At 44.1% G+C, this 21,912-nt stretch overlaps 1 protein-coding gene across 1 annotated transcript in view; it reads right to left on the bottom strand.

Annotated features, from left to right (window-relative positions):
* The window catches only part of USH2A (usherin), a 588,113-nt gene that overhangs the window by 486,484 nt on the left and 79,717 nt on the right, over positions 1 to 21,912 (bottom strand). The window contains exons 9-10 of the mRNA XM_056852957.1: positions 13,177 to 13,372; positions 11,107 to 11,237 (exon numbers count right to left, since the gene is read on the bottom strand). Coding sequence (XP_056708935.1) covers positions 11,107 to 11,237; positions 13,177 to 13,372 — 327 coding nt within the window. The remainder of the gene's footprint in view (positions 1 to 11,106; positions 11,238 to 13,176; positions 13,373 to 21,912) is intronic.

Below are 21,912 nucleotides of genomic sequence, written 5' to 3'. Positions count from 1 at the left end.
TTTAAGTAGAAATGGGGGAAAGAATGGTATAGCATTCATCTTGCAGTAAAAGAACACTACAGAAGTAACAGACATACGGATTTAATTTTTAAAAAATCACTTAAAGGACAAAACACTGTTGGGAAAGCACGCATGTATCCAACAGAGATCAAATAACCTATATGAACATAATAATTAAAAAAAAGAAAATCTCAAAATACAAAAGGGGTTTCCAGTATTTTGGTGGAGTCATCTTTCTTTTAAAATTATTATGAAAGTATGTGTGTATATTTTCAATAGTCAGTATTGCAATAGTCAATATCTGCAGCTCACTTTGTGGTGGTATTATTATTATTGCTTCGCTGAAAGCCCAAACATATCAAAACAGGAGAAAAAGTTTCACGCAGCCTGTTCAACACAAGGCTATGGAACTCCTTCCCGGGGAGCCCCGCATGCTTCACCCCAACAGTTATCGGGGTATCAGGCTAAAACCTTGCTCTTCAGGAGGTCAGTTCACCTGGAGAAAATGGCTGCTTTGGCAATTGGACTCTATGACATTGAAGTCCCTCCTGTCCCCAAACCCTGCCCTCCTCAGGCTCCACCCCCAAAATTTCCCGCCAGTGGCGAAGAGGGACCTGGCAACCCTATTCATCTGCATAAGCAGGGTTGCCAGCTCCGGGTTGGGAAATACCTGGATATTTTTTGGGTGGAGCCTGAGAAGGGCAGGTTTTTAGGAGGGGAGGGCCTTCAATGCCATAGAGTTCAATTGACAAAGCAGCCATTTTCTCCAGGTGAACTGATCTCTATTGGCTGGAAATCAGTTGTAATAGCAGGAGATCTCTAGCTAATACCTGGAGGTTGGCAACCCTATGTATAAGCAACCATCTAGGGCTACTTGTAGTTGTAAACTTATGTCATCACTTTACCACAACTGACCCTCTTTTATCCTCTAGCATTTCATTGGGGGGGGGGGGGTAAGGCTAGAGCACTTCTGTGCATACCAGGTATAACCAGCAATGCCTAATGTGATGCCACACTGTACCTACAATGTGTTTCTTGGCAACAGACTGCTTCCTAAATCTGGGGATAAAATCAAGAGTTTTGAACAGAAAGAAAGAATAAACAGAATTTAGGTTAATCCCTACCAGATGAATGACTACCAAAGTGCTCAAGTCAACTTGGGTAGCCAAAGCCATATGCCTTCAGTTTGGCCAGAGATGTAGTCATTCTTATGTCTCTGGGCTTGGCAACCTCTCCCTGTGGCTACCCTTTCTTTGTAAACTGAAACAATACAGCAACTCTACCCTAAACCAAATCCTGGCTTTCCTGCTTCTTGGAACAAAATGTACACCCACTGCTCTTTCTCCAGAGCTTTCAGAAAAGAAGGATGGTTTACTTGAAAGCTTTTAATATTTCGACTAGACCCACCCCTCCTGGCAGCCATTTTGTGGTGGCAGCCACTACCCTTTCTCCATATCCCAAAAGTGTGCACAGCTCAACAAGGCACATTTCCTTCACCACTATGTAATCAGAGTCCATACATCCATATACGTGAGATGAGATGGAAGATTTCCAGGCGAGAAGGTATGGCTTCCAGATTCTTGTGATTCCTCTTTTCAGAAATTAACCACTGGAAATGTGAGGAAATCATGAAAAATGAGGGCAGTGGAGTAGGAAGGAAGATGTTTCATGGAGAACAGAAAGCCAATTTGAATTGTGAGGGTAGAATGAGCTATCACTACTCTCTACCTTCTTTGCTTCATGGTAGGGCTGTCAAAAAAAAAATTCGGTACAGTTCGGATTCGGCCGAATTTGGCCCTTGTGGGTTCGGTACGTGCTGAAGTCCGAACTCCCCCACTTCGGATCCGTTCAATTCGGCGGGAATTCAAAGTTCGGAAAAAAAATTCGGCCGAATAAAGCCATTAAAAACACAACCGCGCCTTTCCGCGGCTCTGGGGGCGGCATTTTTGGGCTTAGAGGTCCCAAACTTTCAGCAGAGCTTCAAAGGACGTATATTGAAAGACTCCCCGAGTTTTGTAAAGATTGGGTCAGGGGGGGCTGAGATATGGGCCCTGAAAGGGGTCCCCCCCACCCTTAATGTGTATCTCTCAGCAGAGCTTGCCGCCCAGGCACAAAGCTCCCAGCCCCGACAAACAGCTGATGAGAGCAAGGGCGGGGCAGGTGCTAAGAACTTTGCAAAGCAACACAACTGAAAAGCAACACCTTTGCAAACCTGCAAAGGGCGGGGCAGGTGTGAAGAATTTTGCAAAACAATACAACTGCAAAGCAACACAAGCACGCAATGCAACACCTTTGCAACAGTGCAAAGCAACACCTGACACCTGGGAGTTTGCAAACCATGGAAAGGGACAGAGGCAGCTAGCTATGCATAATGAGCAGGAGGGGGTGGAATTTCTCCTTTTGCATTGGACTTGGGACCAGGCAGATGCATTCTTTAAGTCACCATTTGAAAACCAGTTTTGAGCAAGCATCAAAATAACCTAACTGATCTTATGAATGAGGAAAAACCTGAAGAATAAAAATGAAGCCCCCTCTCAAACCAGGGAGAGAGAGACTGGAGGGGGAACACACACCCCAGGCAGAACCGGCAAAAGCCCCCTTTGGCTCCCCCCCCACCCACAGAAACTGCTCCCTCCCCACACACACACACAGACTCTGCTTTCCCCCACACACACACACAGAAAAGAAAAATTATAGATTAAAGCCCCCAAAGGGGTCTTACTGTGGCTGTCTTCTGTTCCAGCAGGAGGGGCTGGGAGGCTGGGTAATCCAATATGATTCCATTTGTATCCAATATAAGATCCATATGTATGCATCTCTCGAGGGTGATCCATTCATCCCAATAGGGAAAAGGGGAAAGCCCATATCTCGGGGGGCCCTGACCCAATGTTTACAAAACTTGGGTGGTCTCTTAAAAAGCCTTGACTGAAGCTCCGCTGAAAGTCTGGGGTCGGCACACCCAAAAATGCGCCCCCTGCAGCCACGGAAAGAGAAAAGGGGGGAGCCGATATTTCAGCCCCCACTGAACCCATCTTTGCAAAACTTGGGTGGTCTCTTAAGAGGGATTCTCTGAAGCTATGATAAAAGTTTGGGGGCTGAACCCCCAAAAAAGCGCCCCCTGCAGCCACAAAAATGGAAAAGGGGGGAGAGGAAAAAGGGGTGGAGCCCATATCTCGGAACCCCCTGACCCAATGTTTACAAAACGTGGGGGGTATCTTAAGAAACCTTGTCTGATGCTCCGCTGAAAGTTTGGGGTCGGCACACCCAAAAATGCGCCCTCTGCAGCCATGGAAAGAAAAAGGGGGGAGCCCATATCTCGGGACCCCCTGACCCAATGTTTACAAAACTTGGGTGGTCTCTTAAGAAAACCTGTCTGAATATCCCCTGAAAGTTTGGGGTCTGTACCCCAAAAAATGCGCCCCCTGCAGCCACGGAAAGGAGCGAATGTGCACAAGCACCCCCTCACACACACATGAGGATTTCCCTCTCTCTCTCTCTTTCCCCGGCCGGCCGCACATCAGCTGATTCCTCCAGTACTCAATCCTGACTGATTGGCCAGAAGAAGACCCAGCTTGGCCACCGATTGGCCGGGGGAGGAGAATGCTGCTTACTGAAGGTTATGCTGCTTACTGACGGCCCCGAATTGGCCGAATTTATTCGCGAACTCCCGAACTTGCTGAATTCGGCCCCCCCGGTTGCCCACCAGTTTTGAGTTCGGTTCCTCCCGAACTAAAAACCGCCGAATCAAGGGAAATTTGGCTGATTTTCAGTTCGGGCCGAACCGAATTGACAGCCCTACTTCATGGTTTCCTCCCAATAGTACCAGAGATGCTGATAGTAAAAACCTAGATGTTACAGGCACCTCTGAAGTGAGAAAAAGATAATTAATGTGGAAAAGTTTATGGTCTGAAACGGTTGTGGTCTTTGCAGGTATTTGAGTCAAATGCAATCTTAATGTGTGTGTTTTTGAGATGTCCTTGTTTTTAGTTAGCCTAGGTATCACAAGTGTGAATTCATATTTAATATCTGTGATGATTTTGTTGTGGTCGTTTTACTCTACATACATCAATGCACCACACCAACTCAAGCTTTCATCAGCAACCTAGAAAAGGACAAGAGATGAACGGCAAAATTACATGCACTCTGACATTTAAAAACTTGCTTCGTTCCATCAAATCACAGAAGGATGTTTAATTTTGCATGAACATTATGGGCAATAATATAGCAAGAGGATAATGTGCAGCCTAATGTATTTTTTTGGTCTAAGTGGTTTTGACTGCTGTTATTTAACATCTTGTTCTAAACATTGCTTTGAGAATCAAAGGAGACTTTGTTTAAATTCAGAAGCAATATCATTTTCCAAAAAAGGAAAAAAAGTCTGGTGTCCAATAAGCTGCATTTTATGAAATCTTTACAAAACACATACCGTATATACTCGCATATAAGCCGAGTTTTTCAGCCCAGAAAAAGGGCTGAAAAAGCCGAACTCGGCTTATACGCGGGTCAATACGGTAGGGGAGGGGAGGGGGAGGGGGGAACTTACCGCCATCACCGCCGCCATCGCCCGTGCACCTTTCCCCGGCCGGCAGGAGCCTTCCTGGGCCGGCAGGAGGCGCCGCTGCCGCCCACGCGCCCGGGCGCCTTCCTTCAGCCAGCAGGGGCCTTCCTGGGCTGGCAGCCAGCAGGGGCCTTCCTGGGCCGGCAGGAGGCCCCTGCCGGCCGCGCCGCCGTCGCCCACACGCCCGGGGGGGCCTTCCTCCGGCCGGCAGCAGTCTTCCTGGGCAGGCAGGAGGCCCCTGCCGGACGCGCCGCCACCGCCCACACGCCCGGGCGCCTTTCTTCGGCCGGCAGGGGCCTTCCTGGGCTGGCAGGAGGCCCCTGCCAGCCGCGCTGCCGCCGCCCACACACCCGGGCGCCTTTCTTCAGCCGGCAGGAGCCTTCCTGAACTGGCAGGAGGCCCCTGCCAGCTGCGCCGCCGCCGCCCACGAGCCCGGCCGCCTTCCTTCAGCCAGCAGGGGCCTTCCTGGGCCGGCAGAAGGCCCCTGCCGGCCGCGCCGCCGCCGCCCACACACCCAGGCGCCTTCCTCCGGCCGGCAGCGGCCTGGAGGGGCCTCCTGCCGGCCCAGGAAGGCCGCGCCGCCGCCGCTGATTCGCTGCATCTCCAGGTGAGTAGGGGGTTCAGGGGCTCTTCCCCCTCCCCCCCTAGGATGGCACTGGGGTCGGGGTGGGTTGGGGTGGGTCGGGAGGGCCCGGGAGGCCGGCGGGAGGGCGACCTGGGGCAGGGACCCTGCGCTCTAAAATGGCGGCCGCCATTTTATTGCGCAGCATTGCCGGTAAAGGTAATTTCTTATTGACCCTCGGCTTATACGCGGGTCAATAAGAAATTCCCTTTTCTGGCCTCAAATTTGGGGGGTCGGCTTATACTCGTGTCGGCTTATACCTGAGTATATACGGCAGATAGTTGATAGGTGTTGCTCCAGATCTTTGCAGAATAATCTCCAAGGGCCAAACAAAACTGTAAAGTTCTGAAGCCAACTCTACAAGTTCTGAAGCCTGCTCTTTCTTTAAGGGCTACAGATAGTAAGAGGGTAAAGCTACTGCCTGCCCAAACACAGAAACTTTAAACTGCTTGTAGCAAGACAAACCTTTATTTTAAGGAAAAGCCAATACAAGCTTTCCCACATTCAAACAAGTTAAAGATGGCCAAAATCCAACACAAATAAGCCACATGGATGTCAACAGGAAAGATTTAACCATGTGCTCTTCTCTATCAGTAGGCTTTAAAATTCGTAACTTCAGATAGATTGTGACCAAATCTGCTAAGGGGTGGAAAGGAGGCTTAAAAATGTTTTAAATAAATACTCTGATTCAGCACTCTGGAACATTTTATTGTCTCACCAGATCACAGTCCAGTCATAGTTGCTTATGTAACTTTGAGTTATTGTGACGTGAGATTTGTGTATGCTGCTTGAAGACTAAATTTTCCAATGGCAGAATGGAACTTTCCTGCCTCCCCCCTCCCACTACAACTCACTGATCTGCACAAAATGCTTCTCCTGGGGGTTAAGGGACCCTGAGGGGGGTCTGCCGCAGGAAGGGGGAGTAGGCAGAAATTGCCAATTGTTTTGAATCCAACCCAGTGATTCCTACTGTGAAACCAGCAAATGTAGTTTTTCTCTCTCGCTTTTTCATTTGCATGAATTGTTACTCCTTTATAATCCCACCCAGTTATAACAGACTCAAGTTTGATATCATCTTAAAAGTACATTTGTCACCAAAACTGACAGACAATGACTAGTTACCTCTTCTTCACCATAATGTGTGGTCACTGGCAGTCTTAGCTATGGAGCAACCAGGACAGCTGCTACAAGCCCCCTGACAACCATGCTGTGAGCAAGCTGCTTTCCTACTGCCCCATCCAGGCAACTTGGAGGAGCTGCCTTCCTATCTGGACTGGGACTGCTGGGTGGCAGTCTTGCAGCTGTTCAAGTGCAGTGTCTGTCATCTGAGCCCCAGACCCAGTCAAACTCCAGCTGGCTTTCGGCAAGCAGCAAGAGCCTGCTATACCTGACCAGTCAGCTGAACTCGAGCTGGCCCAGGCCAAGGTAGGATGGGGACGAGACCCTGGCAGGCTCATGACAGTGGTGAGCTTTGGTGAAGCATTGTTTGGCTGGGAAACCTGGGCTGGTTGGTAGGGGAAGGTACGTCTGTTGTGGCTGCCTGCCTAGAAGAGGCTGGATGCTATGGAACAGATGCTGTGACTTAGCTAGAACTAGCTGAACACAGCAGGGTCCACCCTCAGCCCTCTCCCCTCCATGTTGTCAGTTGGGCTGGCCTGGAAGTGAGTGGGTAAGGTTTCTATTACCACAGCTGGAGAAGGCAGGGACCAGGCATAGCACTCAGCAAGGCTCAGAAGCCTAGACTGGTGTCCTCTACCCTGACAGTGAGCTTTTTGGGAAGGGATAGTCTGGGATAGGATGGCTTTGGAGTTTTAAAAACAGTAAACCAGTACAGAGGCCCTGACCTGGATAGGCCCGAGCTAGCCTGATCTCATCAGATCTCAGAAGCTAAGCAGGGTCAGCCCTGGTTAGTATTGGATGGGCAACCTCCCAGGAACACCAAAGTCATGACACAGAGATATGCAATAGCAATCCACCTCCGAACGTCTCTTGCCTTGAAAACCCTACAGGGCCACAATAAGCCAACTGTGACTTGACTGCACCCCGGGGGAAAGGTGAGAGGGTGTTGCCCACGTGGAGGCAACTAGCCTTGGAGGAAAGGTCAGACAGATTTCTAAAGGAAGTGTGGAGGGGTGCATCCTTGCCATTTGCCCAGGACCTCAGGATCACTAACATTGGCCTGTGTATGGTGTCACATCATCTCATTATGCATTTCTCTCAAATGAAATGTTTTGAAATTGTGGTCAAGGCACCTAGGGATCCCGGCTGCAACTATTCTACTTTCCCTCCAAATCAGTGGCTCATTAAAATACAATCCCTAGCATTTAGAGTGGAATGTGAATGAAGATGACCAGATACCAACCAGATGGGAAAGACCTATATGATTAGACTGCCATTGCTTGTGTTATTCATAGATGTTAGCCTGCAGCATGAGATTGTGTCACACAAAAGCAGGGGCACAATCACATAATGATCACAATTAGACATGCTCTTACTGAAATCAATGGGAGCTAACAGTACTTAACTTTGGCTGGATTGTGCCCATTGTTTTTCCATTTATCATCAATTTTGTCCTTCCTGTTTTAGCTTACATCAACAAAAATTGGGCTATTGTGATTGAAAGAACCACTTCCCCTTTTCTACACATTTTATATTGTTTGAATACAAAGGATAAAGAACTCATGATTGCTCTTTTTGGACTTCTGCATCTTCGTTTGGGCTAAATGACACATAACTGGTTCTGTACAAAAAAAGCATTGATGAACTGCCGGGAATGGTAAATTATGCAGAGAAAGTGTATTCTGGCCCATTTTTAACACATTTCCTTGAAAATTATCCTTGTGACGTGACAATTAATTTTCATGAGCCAAGGTCCTTATTCCTTATGACTCCATCTTTCTCAGGGCAGACCTGGAAACACTTCCTTCAATAATGCCTTTCTATTTCATGTAATTCATTTCAGCCCATACTCTCCAGCCTTATTAATCTATTTTTAATGCCTCTTAATCATTGTGCTCTTCCTTGTTCCTATTGCAGCAATCTATTGATGCCTTATTGAGCTGTACAGTAGAACCCATTTTTCCTTATTTTCTTTCTTTATATATAATTTTGGTTTGGTGCTCATTTCTCAGTCTGACCACTCCAGGAAAAAAAAAAAAAAAAGAGTGGGAGGGGAAAGATGAACTAGTTGACCACTTGGAACTAGATCTACTCACCATTGTTACTGTGGCTACAGTGTAACTGCCCGATTAAGGGATGAATCTCAAAGTTGGCATTTAATTTCTCTATTTCTGTTCTTAACCCTATCATATGATTGTTGTTAGCAGAATTTTAAAGGATTTAAATTTTTATGCACTTGGTCAAAACAGTATCACAGTTCAGCCCAGAAAATCAAATTTTGTATTTCAGACTGTTGTTGCCAGTATAACAAGTACAGTGCTTTTAGATTTCACATTGCTTTACAAGCCTAAATTCCTCAGCAGCAATGAGCCTCTTCACAGGTAGAAGCCATCAAATCTTGCTGTGCTCACATAGCCTCTTGAAGGATCAAAGCTACCAATAAAAACATGTCCCAGGCAAACATAAAAAACAAATCCAAGATGACAGGAAAAGCCACAATACATTAACCGATAAAGGGATTGGTCATCGTTGCATAAAATTTAGTGCGAGTAAAAAATACAAAAAACTGAATCAGGTTTGGACCAAACCAGAACCCATCCCAGGACTGGCCAGCCCAGTCTTTTGAGATGGAATTATTATTGAACTGTGTATTTTTGTAACTGAATGAATGAATGTCAGGGATTTAAAAGCATTGATAGAGCCCCGTGGCGCAGAGTCTTAAGCTGCAGTACTGCAGTCAAAAGCTCTGCTCACAACCTGAGTTCGATCCCAACGGAAGTCGGTTTCAGGTAGCTGGCTCAAGGTTGACTCAGCCTTCCATCCTTTCGAGGTCGGTGAAATGAGTACCCAGCTTTCTGGGGGTAAAGGGAAGATGACTGGGGAAGGCACTGGCAAACCACCCCGCAAACAAAGTCTGCCTTGGAAATGTCGGGATGTGACGTCACCCCATGGGTCAGGAATGACCCGGTGCTTGCACAGGGGACCTTTACCTTTTTACCCTTCCTACCCACCCACCCTTTTAAAATAATAGTCTTGTGGAAGCTTCTATAAACAAACTAAGAAACGGGTGGTCAGTTGTATGTGTCAGCTTTAAAACTCAACCTTCTACAATTTTTTTGTTTTTGCATTCATTTTCATTTCTACAGTTTTCATATCCATTATATTATTATATTTGTTGATATTCATTTTTGTTCCTATTACTTTCAATGGGAAACATTTCTAGATATAATTTCTGATTTTTCCATTTGATTTGGATGACATTTCGAGAGATCTTCCTTCTCATTAAGCGGGTGTATCAATCAGATAGAAGAAAGGAATCCATTTTTATATGCAGTTTAAGGCAAAAACATGGGGAAACAAATGAAATGAATGGCATTCGTTGTTACTCCTATTCATTTTCATCAACAAAGATAATGAATGAGGCTTTCCCAGTTCATTTTTTATTACTTTGGAAATGAATGCACATTTCTACAGTTCACGTTCTAATTTTTTTTTAAGTAACAGGGAGCTTGCTTCTCAGTCTGTGACTCTTGGACATGGATTGATCTTATAGAGCTGCTAAATTCCCATACGTGCACCCATACAACATCATCTAAAATGGTTTATTATTGTGGGTTCTTTCATCAGAGATGTGATCCACATGACATTCAAATTATTTTCCCCTTGCAGTGGGATCTATATGAAGTGAGGTTGTCTGAATGATTCCAGTGGGCATGGACTTTGACAACATGAATACCGTCTAAGGTTTCTGTAGTGAGTGCTCAAAGAAAAAGTATGCAATGCCATCAGTATTCTACATTAATTCCAATGTATTTTAGATGCTGGAATCTCTAGAGATGTCCTTTCCAATATCTTCCACTGCAATATTTATGGTGGCCAAAGAATGTACCCTTTATATTGAATAAAGTCTGATAGAGCACTAATGATTTCCCAGTTTTGGATCTCTTCTCCTACAGAAGCTTCACTACGTTGACACTGCTTCACTACGTTGACACTACGTGCCAGCTATATACATCCTCACCACCACCACACAAATCCCTCCCAATTGTCTTTGGGTACAGGATCAGATTGTCATTGCTTGAATTGCACAGTACATCAATATAACCAGCAGCTGCTGATCGGGCTTTCTGTCACTGTTTTTCCAACTGTTCAGCTTACTGAATTACTGTCCAGTCCAGTTCATGCTAATAGTTCCTCCTATGATCCCATACCCAGTGTAATGTCCAAATATTTAATTTATTTATGGTATATAAAGCATTTTGCAAATGGTTTAGAAGAAGAAGAAGAGTTGGTTTTTATATGCTGACTTTCTTTACCACTTAAGGAAGAATCAAACCAGCTTACAACCACCTTCCCTTCCCACAACAGACACCCTGTGAGGCAGGCGGGGCTGAGAGAGCTCTAAGAGAGCTGTGACTAACCCAAGGTCACCCAGCTGGCTTCATGTGTAGGAGTGGGGAAACCAACCCAGTTCCCCAGATATGAATCCGCTGCTCATGTGGAGGAGTGGGGAATCAAACCCAGTTCTCTAGACTGAAGTCTACCACTCCAAACCATTGCACTTAACCACTACACCACACTGGTTTAAAGTGCTATCTTCACATCTGTGCCTTCAGAGTTATGTGGAATTCAAAACAAGATGAGCATACCCAAATACAAGAAAGTCACCTGAATTCACTGTGAATCTATTATAATTTTGGAACAGGACTTTTTTTAGCCAAAATTTTATCCACCTTATCTTACAAGGTACAGTGAAGGGCAGATGATGATAGCAAATATGCTGACATTCTGGATCAAAATGACATACCTTATTACAGAGGTGGCTAGCGGTTATAGTGCCTGCCATGTCACATTCACATGGTTTGCAAACATTCACAGCTGAAAGATCTGCATCCACATGCTGATAAAAGAAATCCTTACACAGCTCACAATTTCTTCCTGCATGAAGGAAAGGTTATGCATTATAGCTTCCAATTCAATAAAATTAGCTGTATAATTCAAAATTAAAGGCTATTCCTTTGAGAGAATTCTATAATTTTCAGGATGTCCATTTTAATGCACCTTTCATCTCTACCTGCCAATTTAGTGATCCAGAGCATATGAAACAATGAACCTGTTACAAACTGTGTTTTACTCCATTAAACTTCCATCTGTTACATAACACAACACTCCTATAAAGCTATTCTGCATGAATATCTGCTCTATATTTAAAAAAAGAAATTATTGTCAAACCTCGAATTTTCTCTACTATCTCTAAGACCCTTAGAATATCAAGGGTACTAAAAGTTGTGTACAAAATCACCACAGGTAGGGCATGCAAGGTCAGAAATATTCTGCAAGTAGCACTTTTTATATATGTAAAAAGTGGGCTGAAAACAAATCATAATTTGAAAGCATTTCTGTCCCACCTCTACAATAGCTCAAGACATTACAAACCCTTTGGTCAATCAACCACGTCCAACAGAAAACTGTACTGGAGGTCTAGGTTAGACTGGATATTCTGTTGATGCACAAGGTACCTTGCTGTACAGCTGATTCAGTATGTGTAATGGCAGTATTAGAAACAATTGATCAGGGTCAAAGATCCTGAGCGATCCCCACTCTCTTATTCACAAGGATTAAATGTTACAGGGAAAAAGCACAGCAAGGTCTTTCGTTCATTCAGAAGCTTCCGTCCCAGCCTCTTGCCAGTGCTGCCCAACGGCACTCTGCTTAAAGTCATAAGAAAATCCATATGCTCCCTTTTTTCCTTCTGCAGCCAGCGCCTGCTTCAGTTTACCAAACTGGTCTTGGAGCACTTTGTTGTGTGTGCTGAAACTGACTCCTCATGGCTAACCTGGATTTTCTGCCCTGCCTAACAAACACTGTTTTTTTCCACTTCGAGTAAGAACTGACCCAACACATGAAAAAGTAGGTGTCTGAAATGCTGAGATATTGGGTTGGGTCCTACCAGATTTTCCACTAGTACAAGAGGGAGGAGGGGCAATCGTACTTGGCTCCTGTACAACCTCATGGATCTCACAAACCCTGGCATAAACTTTACAGGGATCAAATGGGTCCTTCCTCTGTTTTGTACCAGAAAAAGAACAGGTAGGATCCATCTCTATATCATTACCAGGGTCAGATCATTTTGTTCAGAGAAAACATGCTGTTCCAACTAAGAAGTCAAATGACCTCTCAAGATCTCTAAAGAACACACCTTAACGGTCGCTTTGACTAAATTGTGAAACAGTGTAATGGTCTTGGCCATCAGCATCAATATTCACAAACATGCCATTTTGCTGATTCATTCTGCATAGTTTATGTAGGTCCTGAAAATGATGAAGCAGTCTAGTAAACCACTAGATCTCTTTTAAGTATGCTAAGTACTCGATAGAACAGCCATTATTAGATAGTCTGGTCTGTCTGAGATGCTACAGTTTCCCAGGTTGACAAATTTTCATTGTGTACTAAGCTCCAGTGCTCAAATATGCTAGAATATTATTTTCAATAAAGGGCCTGTTCACAGGGTTAAGAATTAAAGAAGCAGTGTAGGTGTGGACCCCACCACTATGTGCATATTATATATAACATGTATAATACACCAAAGCATGAAGAAGGATCACTAGAATCAAGATCATTATGCACATGCACAAACAAGTCTTATGCACACCTGTGGTAGAGGGTGCAGGTCCACACTTCACAGTGCATATAGTAGATCTACATTTCCAAAAATACAAAATAAGGTTTATTTTTTCCATGTAAAGCAGTTTGTTACAGAGTAGGAGTCAATTCCATTCTCTGGATTCCTGCACACAAAGAAAATTAAACAATTCTGCAGAATGATTTCAACAGTCAGCCGCAGTGACTCTGCACTCTGTTCAGTTGTGTTAATTACCTGTGGTATTATGTTGACAGTTATCACAGACTCCACCACCCCCTTTGTAGTGTTCATTAGGAAAAGAATCCATTGTCCTGTTGTAGTGACAGCTTACTGCATGGCCATAACACTGACAAGGCTTACAATTATAGGCATGAACTTGATCTCCTGGATGAAAAGGCTTGTCATTATATAGTGGCCAACAACGATCGCACTGAAATAAAAAAAAAATAACTATAAAAAGGGTTTTATATCTACATATGCATAACTACTTGCTGCATTGGATGTTCCATGCAGTATAGTATTGTATTTTTAAATATACATAGATAGATAGATATATGGAGAAGATGTTTTCCAGTAAACAAGGCTTCCATAAGACTTTTCTTAGAAGTTATTTATTTAAAACCTTCCTTAAAGACTAAAGGCAGATTACAAAATGGAAGAACATTGAAATCAGACAGCATAAAATCCAATAAACAATGCAACAGGTGTAGGAATACAAATGCAAACAAAAAACAGTATAAGATATAATGTACCATAAAAATGCAGAGAAAGTATTAGTTGAAGACCATTTAGTAAGAGCAAGATAATACATACTAGGGTTGTGCATATCAATGGGGTTTGGGTCAACCGAATACCAAAACACGGCAATCTGCCCGAAGTCGAAAAGGCAATTCCCGAGAAAGCCAAATAGATATTCGGCTTTTTGGGTTTCAGCTATTTGCCTTCTATGGAGTCTCAATTTTGTGGCACTTGTTTTTAAAGGAGAGCTATCACCTTTCTTCATATTCCTGCTCCCTGGCTGGTTTCCAGGGTAGCAGGAGGGAGGAAGCAGGCATGTTGGAGTGGCCAATAGGAAGGCTCACTGGAGCTTCCCATGTGGCCACTCGCAGCCATGCATTTTGCATTGCTGCAAAGCTGGATGGTACAATCTACCTGGATTGCAACAGAGGACAACCTAGAGAGGAAGAGGGCCAGGCCTTCTCAGTGGCCAATAGGAACCCAGGTAAGGAAGAACAGTGTTTTTTCACCAGTCACAGAAGGTGTTTTTGGCTGGAATTATTTTCAAACTTTTCTGTGCTTGGACAAAGACTATAAAAGCAGGTCTGGTTCCCAGACCAGGCCGTTTGAGAGAGTTTGGTGGCATAGTTTGGCTTTAGCTCCTGCTGTCTGATTCTTCCTCTGCGATACTGAATCTTAATGCCTTATCCTGACCTGCTGGATTGCAACCTGCTGCTTGGGTTGGATTACTTCCTGCCTGCTGCCTGGAGAAGACATCAAAGGGTTTGAGATATCATTGTTTTCTTTTTAAACAAGTTGTTGTATTTGGTGATTATTTTCTAAATTTTGCTAGAAGCCATCAGGCCTTGGCCTGTTGGTTGATAGTGATGGGGGAGGGGTTGCTAATTTGAGGGGGTGGTTTGATTATTTTGGGTGGGAGACCCTGCTTTCATTTCTCCACTGCTTGCTGTTTCAGAGTTGCATTGCTTGAATTTTGGGGTTTTCATAGAATCATAAAGTTTGAAGGGACCACTATGGTCATCTAGGCCAGCCCCCTGCATGATGCAGGAAATTCACAACTACCTCCCCTCCACACCCCCAATGACCCCTACTCCATGCCCAGAAGATGGCCAAGATGCCCTCCATCTCATGATCTGCCTAAAGTCATAGAATCAGCATTGCTGACAGATGGCCTCTGCTTAAAAACCTCCAGGGAAGGAGAGCTTACCACCTCCCGAGGAAGCCTGTTCCACTGAGGAACCACTCTATTAGAAAATTCTTCCTAATGTCTCTGCTTCAGATCTTGCTGGGTTTTACCTAAAAAGAGGGGGTGATTTGATTGTTTGGGGGGGCTACTTTGTTGTTGTCATCATCATTCTCATCGTTGAATTTAAATATAGGGTTTTTTGGCAGTTTGGTGTCTTCTTGTGTGAACTTTGCAATGATTTCCTATGGGGAATGGGGCAACCCCTTTGGGACCCCATAAAATTGGACCCCCTGACTCAATCTTCCCCAAACGTTGGGGTTCATGCAAGGAGAGTTCCTTCAAGCTACTTGGAAAATTTGGCAACTCTACCTCCAAAAACACCCCCACAGGAGCATCAAACATTTTTTCCCATAGACTATAATGGGCCCAATTTTTTCAGTAAACCTGGAAATAAGCCAAATACCAATATTTACTGGTATGGGTATTCGGCTTATTTTGGATTTACTGGAAAAAATGGGGCCAATAAACCCAAACTTGAAATTTAATGATTTTTTGTGTGTGCAACCCTAATACATACAATAAACAGTGCAACAGCCTGGAATCCTATTCCCTTTATAAAAGCAAGCTCCCTTCTTAACCATTTGGTTATACTACACCCCCAAATGAGTGAATGTATTATGGAACAATAAAATAGTATGAAACAACAAGAACAACAATAATAAGAATTCTATTGCACAATCCAAAGTTAAGTGCTTGCAGCCCAAACTCTTCCTAGAAGCTAAAATGACTAAACTGAGGCTATCATAATTTAGTCACATTATGAAAAGGCAAGACTCACTGGAAAAGAAAGTAATGCTAGGAGAAGTTGAAGACAGTGGGGAAAGAGGAAGATACAACATGAGATAGATTGACTATATAAAGGAAGCCACAGCCCTCAGTTTGCAAGATCTGAGCAAGGCTGTCAACAATAGGGCATTTTGGAGATCATTAATTCATAGGGTTGTCATAAGCTGGAAGCGACTTGACAGCACTGAACACACATACACATCCTATTGGCTTCTATTAATTGCCATTATATAGCTAGCCAGCAATTGGAAAAGTTCTATGATCTTTATTGTATGGCCCTGATCCAGAAATCTTTGCATATAGCAGCAAGTCTCATGCATATTGCCAGTCGTAAGTTTGTCCTAACAGATGGACAGTGTTAACTGCTCTGATCACCTCTTAGGAAGAAATGAGTTCCTGGAATCAATCCCCTTTCCCACCTGAACCATCAAAGATGGAAACTGTGAGGTATTTGGAACAGAAGGGCATTGTATGCACAGTTTCAGAAACCAGATGCATAATCTTTCTCTGTGTAACTTTTTGTGCATTCAGGTAACATCTACAATTAAGGTTGTCAAGTTTCCCACTAAGCAGGAAACCTTCCAATGGAAGCCCCCTCCACTGCTTTCCACTGCTGTGGGCCAGTGGAAGAAAAATCAACAAAAATGTTGCCATTGGCACAATGGCATTACTTCACTTCCAGAGAAAATCCAGAAGGGACAACATGCCTCTCTAGCAATCACTGGAAACTTTATGTTTTTACCATAGAGCTTCCAGCATTTCCTAGAGGGGCATGACATCACCTTCAGGGTTTTTCCCAGAAGTGACATAACACTCCTCTGAAGATGCCTGCCACAGCTGCTGGCGAAACGTCAGGAAAGAAAATACCAAGACCACGGTCACACAGCCCGGATAACCTACAAGAACCAATGAACTCTGACCCACCCCCCAGACTTCCACTGGTTGCCACTGGCTGGCAACTATGTTTCAATTTGTGTGTGTGTGTATTTTTGCTTCGCTTTAATTTTTTGTTTTAATGTTTTTCAGAACATGCTTTTATCATATATGTTTTTAATCTGTTAGCCACCTTGGTGGCACTGATATAACTAAATAGAGTTTGTAAATAAATAAATACAGCTGTGATCCATGCACAGAGGCCTATTTCCAAAGGCAGACCACTCTTGCAGGATTGGGACATGGAATGAAGTTTGCTAACAGTTCAGACTAGGGCAAATGCATAAAATTCTAGCAATCGCTTATAGCGGGAACCTTGCTGAAGCACCAGTTGTACAACACAATGCTACTTCCATATATGTATACATGCATCTGTCACAATTTATGCAATTGTGCTAGCCTGAAAAAAAATCCGTTACTATGCTGCATTGTGTGGGAGTTGCCAGCTGTCTTAACCAAGCCTATGATATATTATGTCAAATTATCTTTGGAAAGTTCTGTGAGGTTTTAAAATTCAATGCCCCAACGTCTACTGAATATAATTCACAGATAACTTCTCCAGAGGACAACTCCTTAAAAGACTATATGGGAATTGTACAACAGAAGTTCAAGATGAAGAGTTAAAGAAATTTGTCACAAGTATCCCAAGCTGTTAGTAGTGTTTAAATAACTTTAGCTGGATCACGACTCAATTTTTTTTGCCTGAATATAATGCAGCAAACCATATTTTACACCAGGGGTGGGGAACCTCCGGCCCGCTGGCCGTTTAAGGCCCGCGACATTGTCACGGTCTCTGACATAATTATGGTATTTTGTGTACATGTGCAGAATTAATTCCCTGTAGAGCTTGAACACATCATGCAAACTGAGCCACAAACTGCAGAGGTTTGTGTAATGAAAAGCCTGTGTAATGCAAATGTCCTTAGAACAGGCTGACAGAATTCTCTCAAGGTCAGCTCTTTCAAGAGCTAACTAACTAACTTACTCTGGTCTTGTCCTTGAAGGGAGAAGAGCATAGCACCTTTCATTATTTGTCAGAAAGATGTAACTAAAAATCAACTTTTCTGACTCAGCTGTCAGCTGAATCTCAAAGGCATAACAGTTTTGCCTTCCACAAGGTCTACTGAAGATATCTTTATGTACTGAGAGTGCATTAATAGCGTAAACTTTGCTTTTTATAACTTAAAGGCATTAAAGATTCCTGCAGTCCTATCAAGGATATGAGTAATATGTTTCCTTGCTTTCTGTAACCTTGCTCAAGGCTATGTGCTACTGACCAGATGGTCACAAAGTGACAATGTAAGCAACAATTGTGTTTTATGAGTTATATAGTTAAATATTGTGCTACAGACTTCTAAGTAGTCTCATGTAATGCATATTGTCCTAATGAAGAGAATGGTATAAAAATTAAGTATATAATGTGATCATGAAACTCAGAAATGAGTGTTTATACTTTAAGCAAAATAGACTGAAAGGAAAGGAAGCCCATATACGGTCATGGGGAGCTGAGCAGCTGTAACTATGGCATTACCGCACTGCTCATGATATTTGATAGAGGGAATAAAAGGTATTCTTCTTGATGGATGAAAATGTTGTCTGAAAGTGGGGATAAAAGATTTCCCTTCACTCTTAATGAGTTTGAAACAGTATAAATTCAGCCACAGTACAGCTAGAGAATCAGAATCTTCCAGAAGGCTCTCAGAAAAGGCTGAATGGTATGTATGGCTTAAATACTTTACTCTAGACTTTGTGAATTAGATACTTTGAACTGAATCAGAATAATTTGACTGTTATATTTTAGAAGTTGGATTTTGAAACTGAATAGTATGTAAGACTTGCTTGCTTTTACTGCATACATTGTAATACATACATTGTATTTTGACAAGAGTTTTTATAGAAGTGTTAAAGACTTGATAATCTGCATTTACACATATTTTACTAGAAGTATATCAATAAAAAGACTTGCTTTTTAAAAGTAAGTAAAGTTGTTGAGTCCTGCTATATCAATGACTGGCTGAATAAGATACCTTCACTTCTCAGTAAGTGAAACATTCTAAGAGCCTGTCATCTGAACAGCACGACCTGCTTCAACATCATCAGCTGTGGCCCACGGACTCTCCCGGGGAGCCGCCACCATTGCCACCACAGGGCCAGGCGTGCGCGTGCATGTGGGAAGCCGGGAAGGCTTCCCTCAATTGCGCTGGGCCGCTAATGTGGCCTGGTGAATGCATGTGTGCATGTATGGAAGGGGGGAGCCGAGAAGACTTCCCCCAAGTGCACTCGTGCGTGTGTATGGAAGCTGGGCTGAATGTGTGTGTGTATGGAGGGGGGAGCCGAGAAGACTTCCCCCGAGTGTGTGTGTGTGTGTGTATGGGAGCTGTGTGTGTATGGAGGGGGGAGCCGAGAAGACTTCCCCCAAGTGCGTGCGCGTGTGTGTATGGAAGCCGGGCTGAATGTGTGTGTGTATGGAGGGGGGAGCTGAGAAGACTTTCCCCGAGTGTGTGTGTGTGTATGGGAGCCATGTGTGTATGGAGGGGGAAGCCGAGAAGACTTCCCCCGAGTGCACGCGCGCATGTATATGGGAGCTGTGTGTGTATGAGGGGGGAAGCCGAGAAGACTTTCCCCGAGTGCGCGTGTGCGCGTGTATGGAAGTCGGGCTGAATGCGTGTGTGTATGGAGGGGGGGAGCCAAGAAGACTTCCCCCAAATGTGCGCGTGCATGTGTATGGAAGCCCGGCTGAATGTGTGTGTGTGTGGAGGGGGGGACCCAAGAAGACTTCCCCCAAGTGCGCACATGCGTGTGTATGGAAGCCGGGCTGAATGCGTGTGTGTATGGAGGGGGGGAGCCAAGAAGACTTCCCCCAAGTGCGCATGTGTGTGTGTATGGGAGCCATGTGTGTATGGAGGGGGGGAGCCGAGAAGACTTCCCCCGAGTGTGTGTGGGTGTATGGACGCCGGGCTGCTAACGTAGCCCAGTGAATGCGTATGTGTATGGAGGGGGGCTGCTAATGTGGCCCAGTGAATGCATGTGTGTATGGAGGGGGGGAGGCGAGAAGACTTTCCCTGAGCGCGAGCGTGCGTGTGTGTATGAGGGAAGGGAGCCTAGAAGACTTCGTGTGTGTGTATGGAGGCCAGACTGCTAGTGCTGCCCGGTGAATGTGTATGTCGGGGGAGGGGAGCCAGGAAGGCATGTGTGCTGAAGCCTCCCTCTCTTTCCTTCGTTCCTTTCTCTTTACTTCCTTCCTTTCTCCTTCCTTCCTTTTTCTTTCTTTCTCTTTTCTTCCTTCCTGCTCTCCTCTGCATAGCCTCTCCTAGAGTTGCCAGCCTCCAGGTGGTGGCTGGAGACCTGGCAACCCTAGCCTCCCCCCCAGAACTACACCTGGTATGGCCCCCGAATGATGTTGTTAATCTGCAAATGGCCCTTGGCAGGAAAAAGGTTCCCCACCTCTGTTTTACACTAAGATATTTCACACTGGCCATTTGTACTTATTAAAGGAAAACTTCAACATTTTACAGACAATATAAATAACTATAGTAGAATTGTAAAATTTCTTCAGTTCCTGTCAACATATTGGTCCCCAAGTAATGTTAAGGCTAAGTCTGGGAAAGGGGTAAGGTCACATTCAACAACTTCTGATGCTTTACTACAGGGGTGGGGAACCTTTTTCCTTCCCCGCTTCCCACATGCACGCACACGCCTGGCCCTGTGGCGGCAATGGCGGCGGCTCCCTAGGAGAGTCCGCGGGCCGCAGCTGATGATGTTGCGGGCCTTAAATGGCCCGCGGGCCGGAGGTTCTCCACCCCTGCTTTACTAGAACTCGGAAAGAAGAGAGAACGAAATGCCTGGTAATGATCACTTCCATCATTCAGAAAGGGAGGTTAATTATTTAAATAAATTGTTGCCCACAAATTATTCATTGAGCTTTGCTATTCTTAAACCACTTCTTGCCTGTCCTTTCCATATGCATCTTCAAGAAAAGTGGTTGGTCTAGACAAATCCTTGAAACTGGATAAACTTAAGGGGGTTATAATATTATTAAAATATAATTATTGATACGATCAGTACCTTTTAAATGATAGGGAAAATTAAGGTCCACTTTTTTCCTGTGCCTCACCAAAAATAAAATAAAAAAAGACAGTTTAGAGAGCTCTGTGAAATAGAGATAGTATCACCAAAGTGATCAACTAGAAGTTTTTATATAGCCCGTAAACAACTAGCATTCGGTAACAGAAGATGACCTACACCTTCTCCTTTAGGTTTAATTAGCTTCTGTTATCAATGCTCTTCCATTATGGACATATTTCTATGGAAATGTCCTCTTATAGAATGTCCTGCCCTTTCAGAAAATTAGATCATATTGTGAACTCGGGACAGTTACTTTTAAATTGTGTGTTCAAATAGACTTCCATGCCACATTATTGCTGAGCTTTAGGTTTCTGCAAAAAAATTTCACTGTGCACAGTTGCTTTCTACGTTGCTTTTTAAGGATGGGTATAATTCTATTCCACATAGACTTGGAGCCATTGTGTGCAGGTATTCCCACAGGGTATGTGGGAAATCTGTTTTCCCTTCAGTACATGCCTACCATCAGATCATCAGTAATGAGGATGCGGTCTGTGCATGACTTGAACAAAGAGAAGGAGACAGGAAGATACACAGAGACTCTCCATGCTAGAATGTAATGGCCTGGTCACTGACTATGAACACACCAAAGGTAAGGGAAGAAAACACAGCTCTTTAATGTTCTTTGGGAATCTCTTTACAGGTTCTGGGCCCACACAGGAAAGCTTGGGTTCTAAATTTTGTTGAATTATTGTCTTCTACTTTGACTTGATTACATGTTTAGAAGAGATTAATATTTTTAAGAAATGCATAAAATTCATGCTCTTTGCTCAGAGTCAAACTCTGCATTAGAATGGAGACTGAAAGATATTTTATGCATATAGACTATCCATCAAAGGAAACACAGAGCAACTGGTGCTGCTTGAATGACATTTTCTGAAAAAGCAAAATCCCATCAATCAGAAATTTTGCAGGGAAGGGGCAGTAGGGCTGTCAATTCGGTTCGGCCCGAACTGAAAATCAGCCGAATTTCCCTTGATTCGGCGGTTTTTAGTTCGGACGGATCCGAACTCAAAACTGGCGGGCAACCGGGGGGGCCGAATTCAGCGAGTTCGGGAGTTCGGCGAATAAATTCGGCCAATTCGGCCGTCAGTAAGCAGCATAACCGTCAGTAAGCAGCATTCTCCTCCCCCGGCCAATCGGTG

The sequence above is a fragment of the Euleptes europaea genome, chromosome 7 (assembly GCF_029931775.1).
Source record: "Euleptes europaea isolate rEulEur1 chromosome 7, rEulEur1.hap1, whole genome shotgun sequence".
Classification (NCBI taxonomy): domain Eukaryota; kingdom Metazoa; phylum Chordata; class Lepidosauria; order Squamata; family Sphaerodactylidae; genus Euleptes; species Euleptes europaea.
The sequence above is the reverse complement of the archived record's forward strand: the minus strand, read 5'-3'. Positions and strand labels throughout refer to the sequence as shown.